Here is a 15,812-nt window from a genome sequence, read left to right as displayed (position 1 = left end):
CCTGTGCTTTCCAGTCACTGCTGCCATTGCAGCAGCTGTCGTAGGAGCCTGGGGGGCACCGAGAGCTTGGGTCTGTGCCTGGGGTGCATTTCTCTGATGTCCAAGAGAGCACCGAATGTGGGCACGGCTCCAATGGCCTGGCACCCTCCAGCTTGCCGTGAGGCCTGTCACCTGTCCCCCCACCCTGTCCTGCGTCATGGCTCTTCCTCCTGCCAAGCACCTAAGGCTCTCTCTTCCCCTGTCTGTATTGGAGAAGCCAGAGCCGCCTGTATCGCAGAAGCCAGGGCTGTCCGTCCCGCACCTCACTCTCCACTTGGAACAGGAAGGGACGATGCGAGCTTCTCCTCAGAGCGCTGTCCCAGCTAGGCAACTCAGCAGCAATGTATTGCCTGAGGGCCTGGAAGCTGCAGACCTTTGACGGCAGCCTGCCTGGCAGCTCTGCAAGCTGGTGTGTTCCTCTTCTCTTGTTTTTCAGGTCATCAACATTTTGAGCAGCTGCCGTACGCTCGGATAGCGTCCGACAACGCTGTCTCTGAGGGCACGGTGCAGCTTTGCATGGAAAGGACCATCTTTCTTCTCCATGCCTGCCTAGAGAAGAGCAAGAACGTTGCCCTCATTTGGAGCGACGTGGGCATGCTGATCATAGAGGGAAAAGACGTAAAAATGAGATTTTACAGAGACTTTTTGAGAAGGCTGAATGGGACTGGGCAGATGTTCCAGGCTCTTCTTGAGGTAGGATTTTCATTTTCCCAGGGCCACCCCTGGTTCTTCTGGAAGGTGTCCTGGGGACTGGGGGGCTGCTTTCTCCCGGCCTGCCACGCCTTGTTCAGCCCCTTGGGCTCCTCGCGCTGCACAGTACAGCACGCTCTCTGTGGAGCGCTTCCCTTGCGTGCTTGCGTGCAACGGTCTGGCTTTGCAAGAGATACCCCCAGAGGGGCCTCACTGCGTGGCAAAAGGCCAGCGCTGATGGTGGGTGGGGAGTGCCGCTTGCCCCACTCTTCGGGGTAGGGAGCAGAGGCACAGGCAGAGCAAGGCTTGCAGAGGCCAGAGCCCTTTGCCTGCTCTGGCCCTGTGCTTGCGTTGGCCTAAGGTGGGCTGAGCAGCCAGCCCTTCCCAGCGGCCCCATCTCCCGCCATCTGTCTCCGTCCTCGTTGCAGATGTCGGAGGTGAGGGACTCGGTCATCTCACGCCATGACACCGCTGCTGCCCAGACCTCTTCTGGACGTGTTATCGTCCTACCACGGTATGTTTGCTCCTGCAGCCCTTGGCGGAGCAGGCGAGCAGCTTCTCACCTCGTGCCTGGGACGCCTGCCTTGCCGGGCACTGAGAACTGTACTCGTGATGGCATTGCGGAGGGCGTGTTTCAGAGGCCTCGCTGGCAGGGAGCTCCCTGCTTGCTCTCCTTCAGCTTGACTTCATTTGGAGGAAGACGGGACAGCGACAACGCTTTATGCCTCTGTCCTACTGTGGCCCAAGAGAGGCATTTAGGCAACATTTTCCAGCAGGCTTCTCCAGCTCTTTCTCGCTCCCATGCATGAGAGTGCCTTCTGCTTGGGGCCAAGGGGCAGAGGGCTCCAAACGGGAGCTTGCGTCTGGTGGGATTCTGCAGAGCTCTGTCTGGTACCAACATTGCTGTGCAGTGCCATCGACGACTGAGGGGAGGGAGGTGACTCCTTAAGAGCAGGAATCTGTGAGGCTCTACAAGAAACTTGGAGGACAAGATTCGCAACCTAGAGATTAGTCTGCTTGCCACGTGCACTAGGAGTAGGAGAGGTCTCGTTTTCCCCAGAAGCAGCAAGGGCGTTTTGTGGGAAGACGACCATTCTCAGAGGGAGGATGGAAACACTGGCACGGGCCGACGGGGCGTCGCCTGCCCCTCCAGGCACTGGAGTTCCTGCTATGGTCCTCGTGGTTGGGCTGTCGTGGGAAACCACGCGGTGTCCTTTCTTCAGCCCGGTGCTTTCTTCCTCTTTCCAGGTACAAGCTTGAGACCGTGCCTAAAGCGCCAGCAGCAAAAGTGGAGCTGAGCGCACCCGTGAAGGCCACCCCAGAGCAGGGCTGGGGAAAAGGTGAAGGCGCTGGAAAGAAAGGTAAGGGACCAGCGGGTTGCTGGCAGGGGGCTGTAGGTTTTCCTTCCTCCGTGTCTGCAGGGGATTAGGGCGGAGGCTACCCAGGATGCCTGGAAGAGGGAGAGGCACCTCCTGTGACTCTCTGTACCCATGGCGGTAAAACTCCAGTGACCCATGGTGGAACAAGGCCTTGGGACAGCCCTGCCCCACAAACGGCCGCTGGGACTGCTGACGGGCCCCTTCCCGGTGGCCTCCACTCCCCAGCCTGTGCTGCAAACGGTGCAAAGCTCTGACCCTGCTGCTGTCCCAGGAAACACGGCTTTCATCCAAAGGGGTGAAAAGGACCACCTTCAGCAGTGTTACCACAGGCCTGAGCAGACCTGCACGTTGCTCTCGTTGCAACTGGGACACGAGAGGCACCCAGTTCCCCGACCAACACCAGGTCGATGTTCTGAAGAATCGTCTCATTTCCTCTCTCTAGAGGCTCTTGCTGAGAAGCGCCTCCTCCACCGAGCAAGGCTTTCCCCACAGCGCTTACCTGCAGTGACTGTGAAGTCAGAGCAGAGTCACAAAACTGAGAGGAGCGAGCCTCGTGCCAGGTGAGACACTTGCACAACGCGATGAGGGTGACCCCGTGCTCCCACCTCTCTGGGAGCGAGGCGTTTCTCCTGGACACAGAGGCTAGATGACCGCAACGCGTGGTTATCCCACGTTCCACTAACTCATGGTTTCTTGGTGCACGGCAAGCCTCTCGTAGCTCCTTGGGACGCTGCTGGCAGCATCGTTTCTTTCCTTGCTCCTAGCGTGCAGATCTGTTGAGGAACTAACTGCAGATGCTCACTCCAGGAGCGGAAGGCCTGCGTGGCTTTCCCTTCAGGTGGAAATGACCCCGACCTTTCTGTTGGCTGAGAATAGTGTTCTGCAGTTAGGTTCTGCAGAGGATTCCTCTGATTAACCAGAAGCCTCTTCTATGCTAACACCAGCCTTATGGCCTTGCAAAAGGGAAGGGCCCAGGAGAGCTCAGCGGCACGATTGCTTTTCACATGGGGTCGTGTCCTCCCCCTTGTTGACGCTGCGTCCCCAGCACCCAACCTGCCTGTCCAGCCCGTGAGCACTCTGGATTTGGACCACTGAGCAGACTTCAGTGCGCTGACCCGGAGGGCGGAGCGGTACCGCCGGGCATAGGACGCTGTTCCTCTCATTGGTCCAGCAAGAGAGGGCCTAGACCTGGGCATCCTGCGTTACAGCGGGGCTGTGGGGCACATCTGAGCCTGACAGCCTGGGGGGTCTTCTCTGTCTCTGCGCACTTGATCACAAGGCGGCAAGCAGAGCGCATGCTGCTGCAGAAGCAGGTGCGCCGCTCGGAAGCACAAGATGCAGAAGCAGCTCCTCCTGCGCTCCTGCCAACGCACCCCGTTGTGTCTTTGCAGGCAGCTGCCGCCCATCCAGGGGAGCTCCTTGAAGGAAATAGAGGCGAAAGAGAAAGTAATTCCTCTGGTTCAACCCATAACAGTCGACTTCATTGCCAGAACGATTGAGAGCAGAGGAAAGGTACCTGACACAGGCTGCTGCAGAGAGTGTGTCGTAGCGGGCTGTAGAGGGGCCTCGCTCCATGCCTGCCGATTCTCCCAGGAGTCACTTAGCTCCCTCTTACTGTAGACGGGCTCTTGGGTGGAGCCTGCAGGAGCCCGGGGGCAAACCAATGTGGCTAGATAGGCAGAAGAGAAGGGGCAAAAGGGAGGGCGGGAATGAGAAGAGCTCAGCCCTCTGCAGGGCAGACTAACGCTGCCTGCTGTTGCATTTTGGTCGCCCTGCAGAATAACCACTTGCAGAGCAAGGAGAGGCTTCCAGAACACATCAGGAAATTCTTGGGTGAAGAGGAAAAGAAGAAAAAGGAGCTGGCGAAGGCAAAAACAAGTCGAGGGCAAACCCCACCAGCAACTGAATGGAAGGCCAAGAGACAAAAGGAGACGCCCGAGGCGAAAGCTGAGCGAGAAAAGGAGACACAGAGGAGCCAGGTATTTTGAATTTGTGCCGAGAAAGAGCACTTTCTCCTCCAGGTGGGGCTGAGATTGCACGGTACCTCCAGCACCCCAGCCGTCATAGCAGCGTCGCTGCAGCGGAGCTGGGCGGGTGACGGCTGCCTTTCCTGAGCAAGAGGGGTGCCAGGGGGTTGTAGTGAAACCCTGGTGACAAGCAGGCGTCACCCCAAGGGCGTGCTGAGGTCCTGCTCCTGGTTTTCCCCATCGCACTAGGGTCCCTGCCAGAAGTGGTCTGGGGGTTTGCACGCTGGGAAGCAGCACCCTCCGGGTGCGGGGCCGTTGCATGAGAGTCTCTTCCTGTGCAGGAATCCAGTTCCTCTGACGAATTATCAGCCAGCGACCTGACGAGCACAGAGACGGAGGAGTCCAGCCTCGACCTCCTGGAGATGATGACGATGCAGGAGTGGGAAGGGGATAGCGAAGGTCCACCCACAGTCCACGAGGATGACACTGTTCCCCCTAAGCGGTAAGAGTGCACCAGCTCCAGCCAGGGCCTGGGGCGGGGGGGTGGTGGTGGTGAGCCGCCGGCGGTGGGTCAGGGAAGCCAACCCCTGAGAGCCAAGGGGCCGCAGAGCGTGCCCAGAGATTTCTCCAGCCACGGGAATGAGCTGGGCTAGAGCCCGACAGCAGGGAGCAAAGCAGGGCTTGAAACTCCTCCTGCCTCAAAGGGGCTGTGGGGCCGAATGGGGCCATGTATGCGTGGGCCTGGGTGCGGGAAGAGGCAGGAGGGTCAGAGAAACTTTGTCCTTGCTGTTGCAGGAGCTTGTCCCCACGGACACACCGGTCCCTGCAGGAGGTGGTGACGTGCATCCTGGGGCAGGTTGAGCGCAAGCGCAGCGGGCAGTGGGACGAGGAGGTGGCTCTGCAGGACAAGCTCAAGTGGTAAATCTCTCCAGAGGCGGGCAGTGCTTCCTCTCCTGCAGTGCCCTTCCTCCTGCCCCCCGAAGCACCAGGGCAGAGAGGCGCTTTTCCTGGCACCCGCCTCTCGGCAGAGCCGCCTTCAGCGGCTGCGGTGGGCGCCCAGCTTGGGAGCCCCGGCTGGAGAGCAGTCTGCCCGCGCTCACACCACCTCCTCCTACTGTGTTTCTGCAGCGAGCTGGCAGTGCTGCGGTGGCATCGCTCGCGGAAAGAGGAACGCAGCAGCCAACAGCTGCGGGAAGCTGGACTCCAGCCTGCACCCCCTGCTAGGCCAGGGAAGAGGAGGGCACGACCGGTACGTGAGCTCCTGGAGGGACGGCGTCATAGCCGCCTGTAGAAAAGCAATGTTATATGGACGTCACGTCCTGCAAGACCCCCTACCGTGTGCTCGGCTGAAGGCTGAAGCACTTCTCCCACGGCTTTCTCGAGAGGCCGCGGGTTGTTCTGTCCACTTAGAAGGCAGCCTTCACTTGTGTCATCACCAGAAACACCCCAAGGCTTGATTGGCGGTGTTTCTGATGCCAGGCTTCTTTGGGATAGCAGGCATCTGGGTCGCTTTCAGTCCCATGGTCACTTGTCTCAGGGGTCATTGCAAAAAGGCTCTGCAGTCAGGCCTGAGAGGGCTGTGAGGAAACCGGGGCTGATGGAGATGCTGAGAAGAAGGGGCAGGAGGGAGGGGGAGAGCTAAAATTGCACCAGCCCTGCCTGCTATGGCATTGCCGTGGTCCTGCAGGCACAGTCCCGCGTGTGCACGGAGGAGGAAGGATGCAAGCTCTGGGACTCCTTGCGCAAGAAGTACCAGCAGAAGGCAAGGGCCAAAAGTGGCACCCAAGAAGCCTTGGCAAGAAGAGCGAGACCAGTGGAGGCCCAGGTACCGCAGGCAGGGAAAAACAATTAGGAAACAAGCATTGCTTTCCTGCCAGGGAGCCAAGGTCCCCAAAGGTGCCTCTCTGCAGCCCCAAGCACAGCTGGCCCTGAGCAGTCTGTGGGGTTGAATGGCACCGTGGGGGTGACTGGGAGAGGGGAGAGGCAGGTCGAGATGTGAGGCTTTGTCCTTGCTGCGGTAGGAGCCTTTCCCCAGGAGGATTCCCCCAGCTAAGGATCTCCAAACATGCCCCGCGTTTGCCCCTGCCCGGCAGCACCCTCCCTCCCTCCCTCCCTCCCTCCCTCCCTTCGACTCCCCGCAGCCCCTGGGCAAAGAGGGTGTCTTCCTGGCAGCCCTCGTGGCGTGGAGAGCAGCAGGCTGGGATTGCATTACAGGGACCATGGGGGCTGCTCTCTCCGGGCAGCAGCAGATCCCACCACACGTATCCTGTCTAGCCTTGTAGTGTTGCTCTGCCCCAATCTGTGCATACAAGACTACAGAGCTTTGTATTCCACTCCGCAGCTCTGGGGAAGCCGATCCAGTCCACGTTGGCATAGTCCCAGGAGAGCTTCTTGGGCACAGAATATCCCGAGAGAGGGGTCCAGCAAGAGCCTCCTCCAGCATGACAAGCACCAGTGCCGGCCAGCCAGGCCGCTAACACCAGTGCTTCCTTCTGTTCCATAAAGCTCCATCTGCAAACCACTGCGTCTGACGCTGTGGGTCTCTTCTTGGCGGCTGTGAAAGCTGCACTGGGCAGTGGGTGAGTGTTGGTGGGGCAGGGAAAGGCCAGTGCAGGAAAGAGGGCAGCACATCCCTGCTGGGGAGGGGATTATCGCTGGGGAGAGAGGAGGGAGGAGGAGGAAGAGTAGTGCTGGGCACCCAGGGGAGCAGACCTGAAGGGGGAAGCATCTGGAGGCTCGCACAGCCCGGGCACTGCGGGGTGCCCAGGCCAGCGCTGCCAGGGGTACCCAGAGCTGTGCAGGCACCACCGTGTGCCGTGGGGACACCAAAACCCCAGGCAGGACCCGTGCCGGGGGAGAGGGAAGTTATGGGGGGCAGCCTTCCAGGTGCATAGGCTGACTGAGCCAAAGCTGTGCCTGGGCTCCCGAGCCATTTATTCAACACCTCCTGGTTAGAAAGGAGGGGTGGAGCTGAGGTGAGATGGGGGCACCTCCAAAAGCTCCTCTCCACACACCTGAGCTGGCATAATGCATGCTATAGGGGCCAGAAAGCAGGTTACGCATAGGAGGGAGGGAAGCCCGAGCTGCTGCTCTTGGGCACCCGCACCTTGCCCGGCCTCCACGGGGACTCCATGCAGGTGGTGGCAGCGATGTTTCCAGAGCCCAGGCAGGCTTAACAGTGCTAAAGGAGGTTGGGTCAGTCAGTCAATCCCCTGCGGGCTACTTTTTCCTGAAAAGCCCTGAGTCTGTGGAGACCTGACTTTGCCCACATTGAAATATACCATTTCCTTTTTACCATGCAGGATTGTGGTGCCATCTCATGGCACCCAGGGAGCTCCCCGTGCCTTTCTGTGTGTTCCAGGGCCTCCCAGGGCTGGCAGCAGGCAGCCAGCGGCCTCTCCTTGGGCACTGCCACCCCTGAGGAGCAGCAGGGTCTCCTGATGGGCAGGGGGCGTCAGGCACACTCATTCCTCCTTTGCAGCTCCCAGCACTGCCCTACAAAGCACCTCTGCACCCACCTCTCCCTTTGTCCTGGCCAGGGAAGCTCTTTCCCTTGGTCCCGAACATTGATGCGCCAGCAGGGCTGGGTAGGGACTAGCTGGGCTGCAAGCAGAATGAAAGGCTGGGTGAGATGCCAAGCCGCTGCTGTGCCTCACCACGTCTGATGCCCCAGCGCAGGGGCAGAAGCCTTCCGGAGGCATCCATGGCCCCAGTCAGACATAGCCAGGATGGAGGCAATTTAGATATGTTGGCTATTCAATCGTCAGATTCAAGGTCCTTGAAGCCTTTTGTCTGGAAGTCGCTTGTGCCTGAGAACAGATAAAACTCATTACGCCTCTCGGGCTGCCTCAGCAGGAGGAAGCCTCTTCTCTTGGGCACCGGCCATCTTGGCCTCTTCCTCCACATCTGGTGGGGAGTTTGGACGGACTTGCTAGATCGGAGCATCTTCCAGTTACTTCCAGCTCCTCCCTTTAAAAAGCAAACAACTGACAACTTGACAAACCTCTGTCACCGTTCTCCAGCTTGTTGGAATATATTTTTCTGAAGTCATTGGTGGTGCTGCCCTGGGCGCTCCTGCCCCAGGCAGGATGGGTGGCGGGAGGGTGAGGAGGTGCGGGGCCAGCCCCCGCATCGCATCGGCTGATGCCTCCTGGGCCAGCAGCAGGGCCGCTGGCCTCCGGCTGGTGGGGCCGTACTCCACAGCGTGCTGGGAGCTGTACTCCCTGCCCTGGGGCTTGCCGGGGGGGTGTAGTCCTCCACCGCCAGTGGCATGCGGGCAGCTGTAGTCCCCATCCCAGCAGCTGGCCGGGTGTGCTGCTCTGGGCTGTGACAGAGTGGATTTCCTTGATCGTAGCTGGTCTGGGACTGTGCTTTGGATTTGTGCTGAAAACAGCGTTGATAACGCAGGGATGTTTCAGTTATCGCTGAGCAGCGCTGACACGGTGTCGAGGCCTTTTCTGCTCCTCACGGTGCTGTGCCAGGGAGGAGGCTGTGGGTGCCCCAGAAGCTGGCAGGGGACCCAGCTGGGACAGCTGACCCCAGCTGACCAAAGGGATATTCCATACCGCATGACGTCGTGCTCAGCAACACCAGCCAGAGCATGTCAGAGGTGGCCACGTCTGCACACCAGGATGAAACCTCCAGGCTTTGCAGCCCAGCAGGGCAGCTGGGCCTTTCTTGCAAGGACACCCTGGCTCAGTGTGTGCTGTGCTGCCATGGGCTGCTGGAAAGCCTGGCCATCCAGCAGCTCTCAGGGCAATCCCTGTTCTTTCAGGCTCTGCCTTTTCCCTTTTGCCCTCTGCCTGCCCAGAGAGAGAAGACTTCCATGGGAGGTGAACAAACAGGCCTTCTTTTGAGGGAAAGCCTAACAGAGGGGTGACATGCTAAACCGATAATGGGGCCAGGGTGTGCCGAGGGGCGAGCTGTCCCGCACATAGTGGTAGAGGCCCAGAGGAATGCTGTCTGCTCAGCACGTTCACGGTGGTTCCCCTGTGAAGGACACCATGGCCTTGGGCTTGTGGTTCCAGCTTGAGGCAAAGACACCAATTTTCTTGAAGAGAGTTTCACCGCTGCCTGGCTGTGCAGAGCCGTCAGCACAGCGCCCACAGGGTCCATCCCGATGTTGGCTGCTCCCTTGGAGATCTCAGGATCAGCACGGTCTGAGCTGCCAGGGACGAGACTGAGGGTCCGGCGTCTTTCTCCAAGAGCTGAAGGGCTGCAAGGGAAGGAAAGAGAGCAGAGCTGATACCCACCTATCTGCAGAGACCCCAGGCATCCCCTCCAGAGTATGCCACACCTACCTATCCCCTTCCCTGGCCAGGAGGAGCAGGTGGGACAAATGAATTACTTGAAGGCTGCTGCTCAGGAATGCCCCAAATGGCCCTGACCTGTTCCTCTGCCCCTGAAGCGTTTCTCAGGAGCAAGGGGCAAGGCATAGCTGTACCCAGCCCACGCTCTGCCCCCTGCCCTACCACCCCGGTGCAGGGAAGGCCAGGAGGGGAGCTCTGCCCTGTCCTCAGTGACTCAAGCACCTGGACCCCAAGGTGACAGAACTCTCTGTCACCTAGATTCTTGAAGAATCTAGGTAAGAATCTAGGCAAGAAGTTAACTAATTTCAAGTTCGTTGCATGGATCTCTCGGTGCTATTTCAAGTTAGTGAATACGTTTCCTCTACAGGTGCAGTAAAATACACCCACTGCACAGAACAGCAGCAGGTTCTGCCCATTAACGCACACCAGCTTTACCCGGAATTTTTAGCCAAGTGGAAGCAAGACTAGAATAATAACAGAACCTACAACTTTAAGTTAAAACCATGCCGGCACTCTGCAGAACCTCATTCTGACACACTTGTCAGCACCCACAAGTTTCACGTGGCTGACAAAACAGCAGCCTTTCCCTTGTTTTTCCTGAAACGCCACTGCCCCAGGTGACTGAATCTCCAGGGCAGCGGCGGGTTACGTTGGACAAAAGGAAGTGAGTATTAAAATGAGGAAGAGAAAGCTACCTACACACACCTTCACCCTGGATTAAAGCTTTCAAATGCAGGCCCTCACCTTCCAAAATCACCCTATAAGTTTGCTTCCCTGGAAAACTATGGTTCCGGAAAACAGCAAATGTATCACAAAACCACAACAGAAGTTCACATAACACAAAATTTGACCTGGCTATTTTGAGATACAGAAGTTAGGTAGGAATTTCTGTCCTAAAAGTGGTAAAATGAAAGTTGTGGAATTGCAGACCTTGCGCTATAACTTCAGGAAATAATAAAAAGAACAACCCATGATGCAAATTTTGCCTGTGGATTGGCACCCAGAGCTGTGTGCGAGATACAAGAGATGACATACAACACACTCTTCGTTCCACAGTGACCCAAACAACATCCAATAATCCGAACCCTACATAATGTAGGTCTGTGAATAACTGAATGGCAAGAGTAGCTGACAGGAAAGATACTTATTTAATCCTCAGACACAAACAAACAATTTGAAGTGGAGTCAACAACAGCCTGTAACATTGAATTTCCAACTTCAAAGGGTAGCTTTGGAGTAGTGACGTCTTTTGTTCAACTTTTAGGTTCAGCTGTAATGTAAGGTATAGAGGCTTATTCCAAGTATTTCAAAGAATGGTGTGATAAAGAAAGCAGGATTCTTATTGAGTACTGGTAAAACCGGTTAGTAACCCCTGAGAGAAACTGGCACACTTGGCAGAACTTTTACACTTAGCATGAGATGAACGTTCATCGCCTGGTTCAGCTGTAGTGCTGGCACACAGTTGGCACGCTGCAGATGCTGGACTAAAAGAATTGCATGATTCTGTAAAAATTTCTCCAAACACTTCTATGAGAAATAACACATTTTAAAACATATATGATGATACTGCTTCTTCTCTTGGCAAAGAGGGGAATAAGATTTTTTTCTTGCCCACACTTACTTGTTGGGCATCTGTGAAAGGCAGCTTCAGGAAGTCTTCCACTAGTCCCATCCCCTGACAGATGTCATACATGTCTTTTAATAGCTCTTCCACCTTTAACTTAGTGGTGTGTTCCTGCAGCAGACCCCAAGCCTCCACCATGCACCTGTAATTCATTTTTTGAGACATAAAGGCATATTAATAGTATCACCAAAAAGATGCCCCACAAATGTTGTATTCAAAGTTTAAAGGAAATTTAGGGGATTGTGATTTCTAGTGTTTGTTCTCCACCTCTCACAGTATTTGAGTGCCAAAATGGTGGCAGATATTTCTTTACCTATTGGACAACAGCACAGTGAGGAAAAGCCGCACTTCGCTACAGCTGGAGACCGATAGCTTCATAACCTGTGTGTATCTGAGGGCTCGCCTATGCTCTCCTTGGCACATGAGGGACTGAAGAATTCGCACGTCTTGCCACGACACAGGTTTGGTTGCAGTTGGTTCAACCAGCAGGGCCAGGGAGTTCTGCAGAAGGTAGAGATCAGATTTATTAAAATATATAGACACACAGACACAGAACTATTCAAAAGTGTCTTCAGTAAGGGTGAATGTCTGTTAAATAAACTTAGATGATGACTAATGAAGGACTTGATACAGGACAGGTAAATATACATTCTGAAGTATCTGCAGAAAAAAAAATTCAGTGAGCTGTACAGAACAAAGGGAGTCTTTTGAAGAGAGTGATTCTCACTTTTCTAGGATCACCAAATCTCCATATGCAAACATCACCTTTTATAAATACAAGTTATTCTCCCAGGCAAACAGGTTATATTGACATCGTGACAGGCAACAAACAACCTTTAGCATCAGAAGGAACATGAATTAGATTGAAAAGTCACTTTTGCGGTCTTCTGTCTCAAACCTTGCTGCCAGGATGGTAGTTTAATATTTAAAAGTACCCAAACCACTGCTTTTGAGAAAGCGCTCGACTGCTCTGCTGAAAACAACTGTGAACAGATGGCTTTGGCAATTCATGTGTCAAGCATTATTAATGTTGACTTCTTCATTGTCTTAATCCATTTCCTGTCAACGTAATTAAAACCAAACTGCAGACCATCACGTATTGCTGAAGGTGCTGCTGAAGCAGTATTACAAAAAAAGCTTCCAATGTTTTGTCACCATTATTAGCTAAGCACCGATTTTCTGAAGTCATTTTATAGATCATAGCGTTGTACTGCAATGTATGCCTAACTAAACTGGAACATACTTACTTCATAGTCCTTGTGGTCTAGAAGCCAAAAACCTTGAATAAACTTAACAAGACTCCAAGGGATGGCAAAGGCAGCTGTGAAGGAGTCGATTGAAGTTCCTGTTTTATTTGGAAAGGAATGTATGATGTCTAGCAGCAAGTAAATTGTCTGATATCAGGTATCTAATTAAGGCTAATAAATTTTCAAGACGAACAATTTATCACATGAAATAATATTATTACTATTATATTAATAAATAATAAAGTGAAATAAGAATATAATAGTGGTAGGACGCAGAAAATACTCATGTGCTAGTCTTGCCATTTTATGCTGTTGCAACCTGAAGATAGTCAGGCCCTAACAACAAAATTGCATTCTGAATAAATAACCAGAAAGAAAGACTCTTTGATTTCTCTAAGGCATTCAGAAAGGTTACCTTTCGCTATTTAAATAGTTCTGTTGGAAACTCAGGCTCCCTCTTTAGTCAGCGGAGCCACCAGCTGGACATTCAAAACACGTGAACAGCCAATGCTTGATTATTAAAGCAAACAAATTCTACAGTTGGTTTTTCCTCTCCTTTCCAGTGAATACAAAACAATTGAAATTAGGGCGTCCTTACAACACAGCTTAGCTCTGAATGATTAAAACTGGATTTAAACCAGTATGTGGATCACTCATCAGCAGTGTCCCCTTCTCTTTCTGACAGCTGGTTTTGGGGGATGTATGCTAATCAGAGAGCTCCGGGGTGCAACAGCTTTTCAAACCCTTGCTCTCTAGGCTCCCCTCTCGGGTCAGGCAACAAACAACCGAAGTAGCACAGGGTATTTCGGCAGCTTAAAAAGTAAGTTTCTGCCCAATTACTTTTCTCTTCTCTCTGTTTATTATTCTGTGTGCCTGCACTTTTAAGAGAACAAATGCAAGCCCTCTTAGCTGTCCTGGAAAATGGATGATTTCAGCAAAATCAAGTACTGGTAAACCACTGTTAGAAATCCTTTTGCTCTGAAGCAGCACGTTTTAGTGCATCGCTCTAGGAAGCAGCTGTTTGCTACAGGTATGGGTGCTTCAAAAATGAAAAACAGTTTACATTTTGAGAAAATCTAAGGGAGCTTTCTACCTTTAACATTGCTTAGTAAACCTGTTCTCTCATATCAGAAAAGACTTTGCAACAATACATTTTAAAAATTCCTAAAAAATCTACAGTACAAAGAAATAAAACAGTGCTTCTGTCTATGACTTAATTCTTAACTAAACGTGTTCACCTGCAGTGTGTTTGAAGCATAAATTAGAAAATGTATCGAACACGTAGGTGACAAACATTTCAGACCCCTGATGCGCGTATACTGGAGGTGTAATAGAAATAACTCAAAGGGATACAATGGCATGTTTGTAGATTTCTTCAACGCCTTCTAGCAAATAGAGCTCCAGCAGTGCCTGAAATGAAAAGGTAAAAGTTTTTTAAAAACTCCTCCCTTTGAGAAATCGTTGGCTTTGGGGAGGGCTGGGCTGGGGCTGGGGTTTTTGGTGGTTGTTGTTGTCTTCAGCGAACACAACACTCACATGTAAACCAGGAGGTGGATATTTCCCAGTTCCTCCTTCCTCTCTCCGCCACAACTTCTCAGCCTGGTCTCCTAACTGGGAAACCATCCCATCGACCATCAGGCAGTCAGAATCCCATTTTCCTCAGGAACAAAACGTAGCAAGGATTTGGACAGAGGAAAACACTAATTCCACCCTCTCAGTGTCACAGATTTCCTCCAGCCAAAACTAAACGAAATGAAACAAAACGAAACCAAACAAAATGCTCACGAGTCCAAGAAAGTAACAAACATACAAAGGCATGATCATGACTTGGCGTAGACTTGAAAGAAATTTCTGAGTCAGATGAAAGGTGTTCATTAGATCATTATGAATTATTAAAGGAGTTCTTGTGCTTGGCGGTTGCCAGAGGTAATTTTTGCATGTTTTAAGAGACCAGCCTACAGCAAGAACTTGATTGCCTAAAACAGATGTTTTTGTACCTGCTATTACAAATATTATTACCCTTTGTATTAATTACCCGATTTAGCAAGTTTTGGGTGTGGGAATGGCAGTTACAGTTCGACGCTGAAAAAAACCCCATTTGTGATTTTTTCATTTATTTGGCTTCTCTGTTCAGTGTCTTCTTTCCTACTTCTCAGGCATCGAGCAAAATGCCTGGGAAGCGTGGAACATTATGTACACAGGAGTGCCACGTTGGCTATAATTCTTAATATCGTAATATTCTTCTGGGTATTGAATCATTTTGATGTGCAGGGATTTGCATGCATAACTCCTTACACATGATGTTGAGAATATACCCCTAAATTTTAGTGACAGATGGATGGCTCAGATTGATCCAATTTGCATGATGATGATGTGCTAATTTGAAGAAAATGCATCATGCATGATGCAGAAAGGGTATATTTGTTGCTAGAGAGGAAATAGTCACATGGATGGTATCTCAAATACATTTCTTATACAAGAGTATGCTTTGTGAGGTGAAAATCTGCAGGAATGACAACACGTTGGTATGTAAGAGCTGTGTTAATAACCCGTTCACAGTCCTTATGTGTATCTTGGATGGGTAAACCCTTTGCCTCAGTTTCTTTGTTTGCAAAAAATATATCTAATTATTCAGTTAGACTTAATAACAGAGTGCAAATGCAAACCAACGTTAAATACCTTGCCATTAAACAAAACGCAGCCTATGGGGTTTTGATACTGATAAAATAGATCAATCACGTCATCCAAAGTTTAGTATATTTCTAGCTAAATTTATTTAATTTCTGGACAGATTTTTGGAGCTTTGTGTAATTAGGGAAGCGCACCACTGGCATGGAGATTTATTGCATCGCTTAACTCTTAAATGTCTGGCAGCGTAGTGAAGTCCACAGAGGGGAAAGAAGCGTAGCCAGCCCGTAGGGAGGAGCTGAGGTGCCCACCCGGTGCGTGGGAGACCCGTGCGCTGTGACTTTTGCCATTCCCCTGAGTCCCCGACGAGCACCCTGCCCACGCCCCACTGATACCCTTGGAGCTCTCCTACATCCCAGGTTAACCCCAGTCTCCCAGGTGTCACATGGATGTCAACCACCACTCCATTTTATTTTGTTCTAAGGAGAGAAAAGCAAAATCTCCACTTTCTGCACAAGTGGGGAAGGTGCTGCAGGTCCGTAGAGAAAATTTGTCATAACGCTCTGATTCCTTGGACAGGATTAGAGCTGACTCCTTTTGTCATGACTGGTGCTTGTGATCTGGGAACAAAAGCTCTTTTGTACTTAGGCTGTGTTAGAAGTTTGTTGGGCCATGGTTGCAAACATGTAGGTCAGGGAATAAAGCTGACCGTGCAATAGCTGTGCACCCATCAGAAGCGCCTGTTAACAGCACCTGGAACATCAATGAAGTGTAAGATTGAGGATGTGGATGTTTGTAAATTGAGAGGTCACGGAAGTTTTTGTAGTGACACCTTTTATTCTCCTGTCCTTCTCTTGTAGGTGACAAGGGAGCGGTAAAATATGTTTAAGCAATAAGAGCAAAGATAAATAAGTAGTAAACATGAAGTG

At 52.2% G+C, this 15,812-nt stretch overlaps 2 protein-coding genes across 3 annotated transcripts; one reads left to right on the top strand and one right to left on the bottom strand.

Annotated features, from left to right (window-relative positions):
* Positions 1 to 711: 711 nt before the first annotated feature.
* On the top strand, positions 712 to 5,948 carry LOC135316646 (uncharacterized). Its single transcript, XM_064470702.1, has 10 exons — positions 712 to 732; positions 1,158 to 1,243; positions 1,978 to 2,090; positions 2,551 to 2,668; positions 3,500 to 3,620; positions 3,887 to 4,087; positions 4,417 to 4,577; positions 4,871 to 4,993; positions 5,204 to 5,324; positions 5,763 to 5,948. The coding sequence occupies exons 1-10, from the start codon at positions 712 to 714 to the stop codon at positions 5,925 to 5,927; spliced, it is 1,230 nt and encodes a 409-aa protein (XP_064326772.1). The 3' UTR covers positions 5,928 to 5,948.
* A 4,584-nt stretch (positions 5,949 to 10,532) lies between these two features.
* On the bottom strand, positions 10,533 to 13,991 carry LOC135316658 (protein ELYS-like). 2 transcript variants are annotated; one of them, XM_064470746.1, is made up of 6 exons: positions 13,792 to 13,991; positions 13,609 to 13,665; positions 12,256 to 12,402; positions 11,322 to 11,509; positions 11,006 to 11,150; positions 10,533 to 10,911 (listed from the first exon to the last, which is right to left on the bottom strand). In XM_064470746.1, the coding sequence occupies exons 1-6, from the start codon at positions 13,888 to 13,890 to the stop codon at positions 10,747 to 10,749; spliced, it is 801 nt and encodes a 266-aa protein (XP_064326816.1). In that variant the 5' UTR covers positions 13,891 to 13,991; the 3' UTR covers positions 10,533 to 10,746. The 2 variants fall into 2 exon arrangements, 1 of the variants encoding a protein (XP_064326816.1); XR_010375898.1 differs by having other exon boundaries at positions 10,537 to 10,911; positions 11,390 to 11,509.
* Positions 13,992 to 15,812: the final 1,821 nt, after the last annotated feature.

Source organism: Phalacrocorax carbo, chromosome 21 (assembly GCF_963921805.1).
Source record: "Phalacrocorax carbo chromosome 21, bPhaCar2.1, whole genome shotgun sequence".
In the NCBI taxonomy this organism is placed as follows: Eukaryota; Metazoa; Chordata; class Aves; order Suliformes; family Phalacrocoracidae; genus Phalacrocorax; species Phalacrocorax carbo.
The sequence above is the reverse complement of the archived record's forward strand: the minus strand, read 5'-3'. Positions and strand labels throughout refer to the sequence as shown.

Bases quoted from the DNA above. Each gene is read 5' to 3' on its own strand.
- LOC135316646 (XM_064470702.1), top strand. From the start codon at position 712: ATGTTCCAGGCTCTTCTTGAG. The intron at 2,669-3,499 runs GTGAGACACTTG...GTGTCTTTGCAG, and splicing joins AGGAGCGAGCCTCGTGCCAG to GCAGCTGCCGCCCATCCAGG. The intron at 5,325-5,762 runs GTACGTGAGCTC...GTGGTCCTGCAG, and splicing joins GGAAGAGGAGGGCACGACCG to GCACAGTCCCGCGTGTGCAC.
- LOC135316658 (XM_064470746.1), bottom strand. From the start codon at position 13,890: ATGGTCGATGGGATGGTTTCCCAGTTAGGAGACCAGGCTGAGAAGTTG. The intron at 11,510-12,255 runs GTAAGTATGTTC...TACCTTCTGCAG, and splicing joins TAGACCACAAGGACTATGAA to AACTCCCTGGCCCTGCTGGT. The intron at 11,151-11,321 runs GTAAAGAAATAT...AATGAATTACAG, and splicing joins ACTGTGCTGTTGTCCAATAG to GTGCATGGTGGAGGCTTGGG.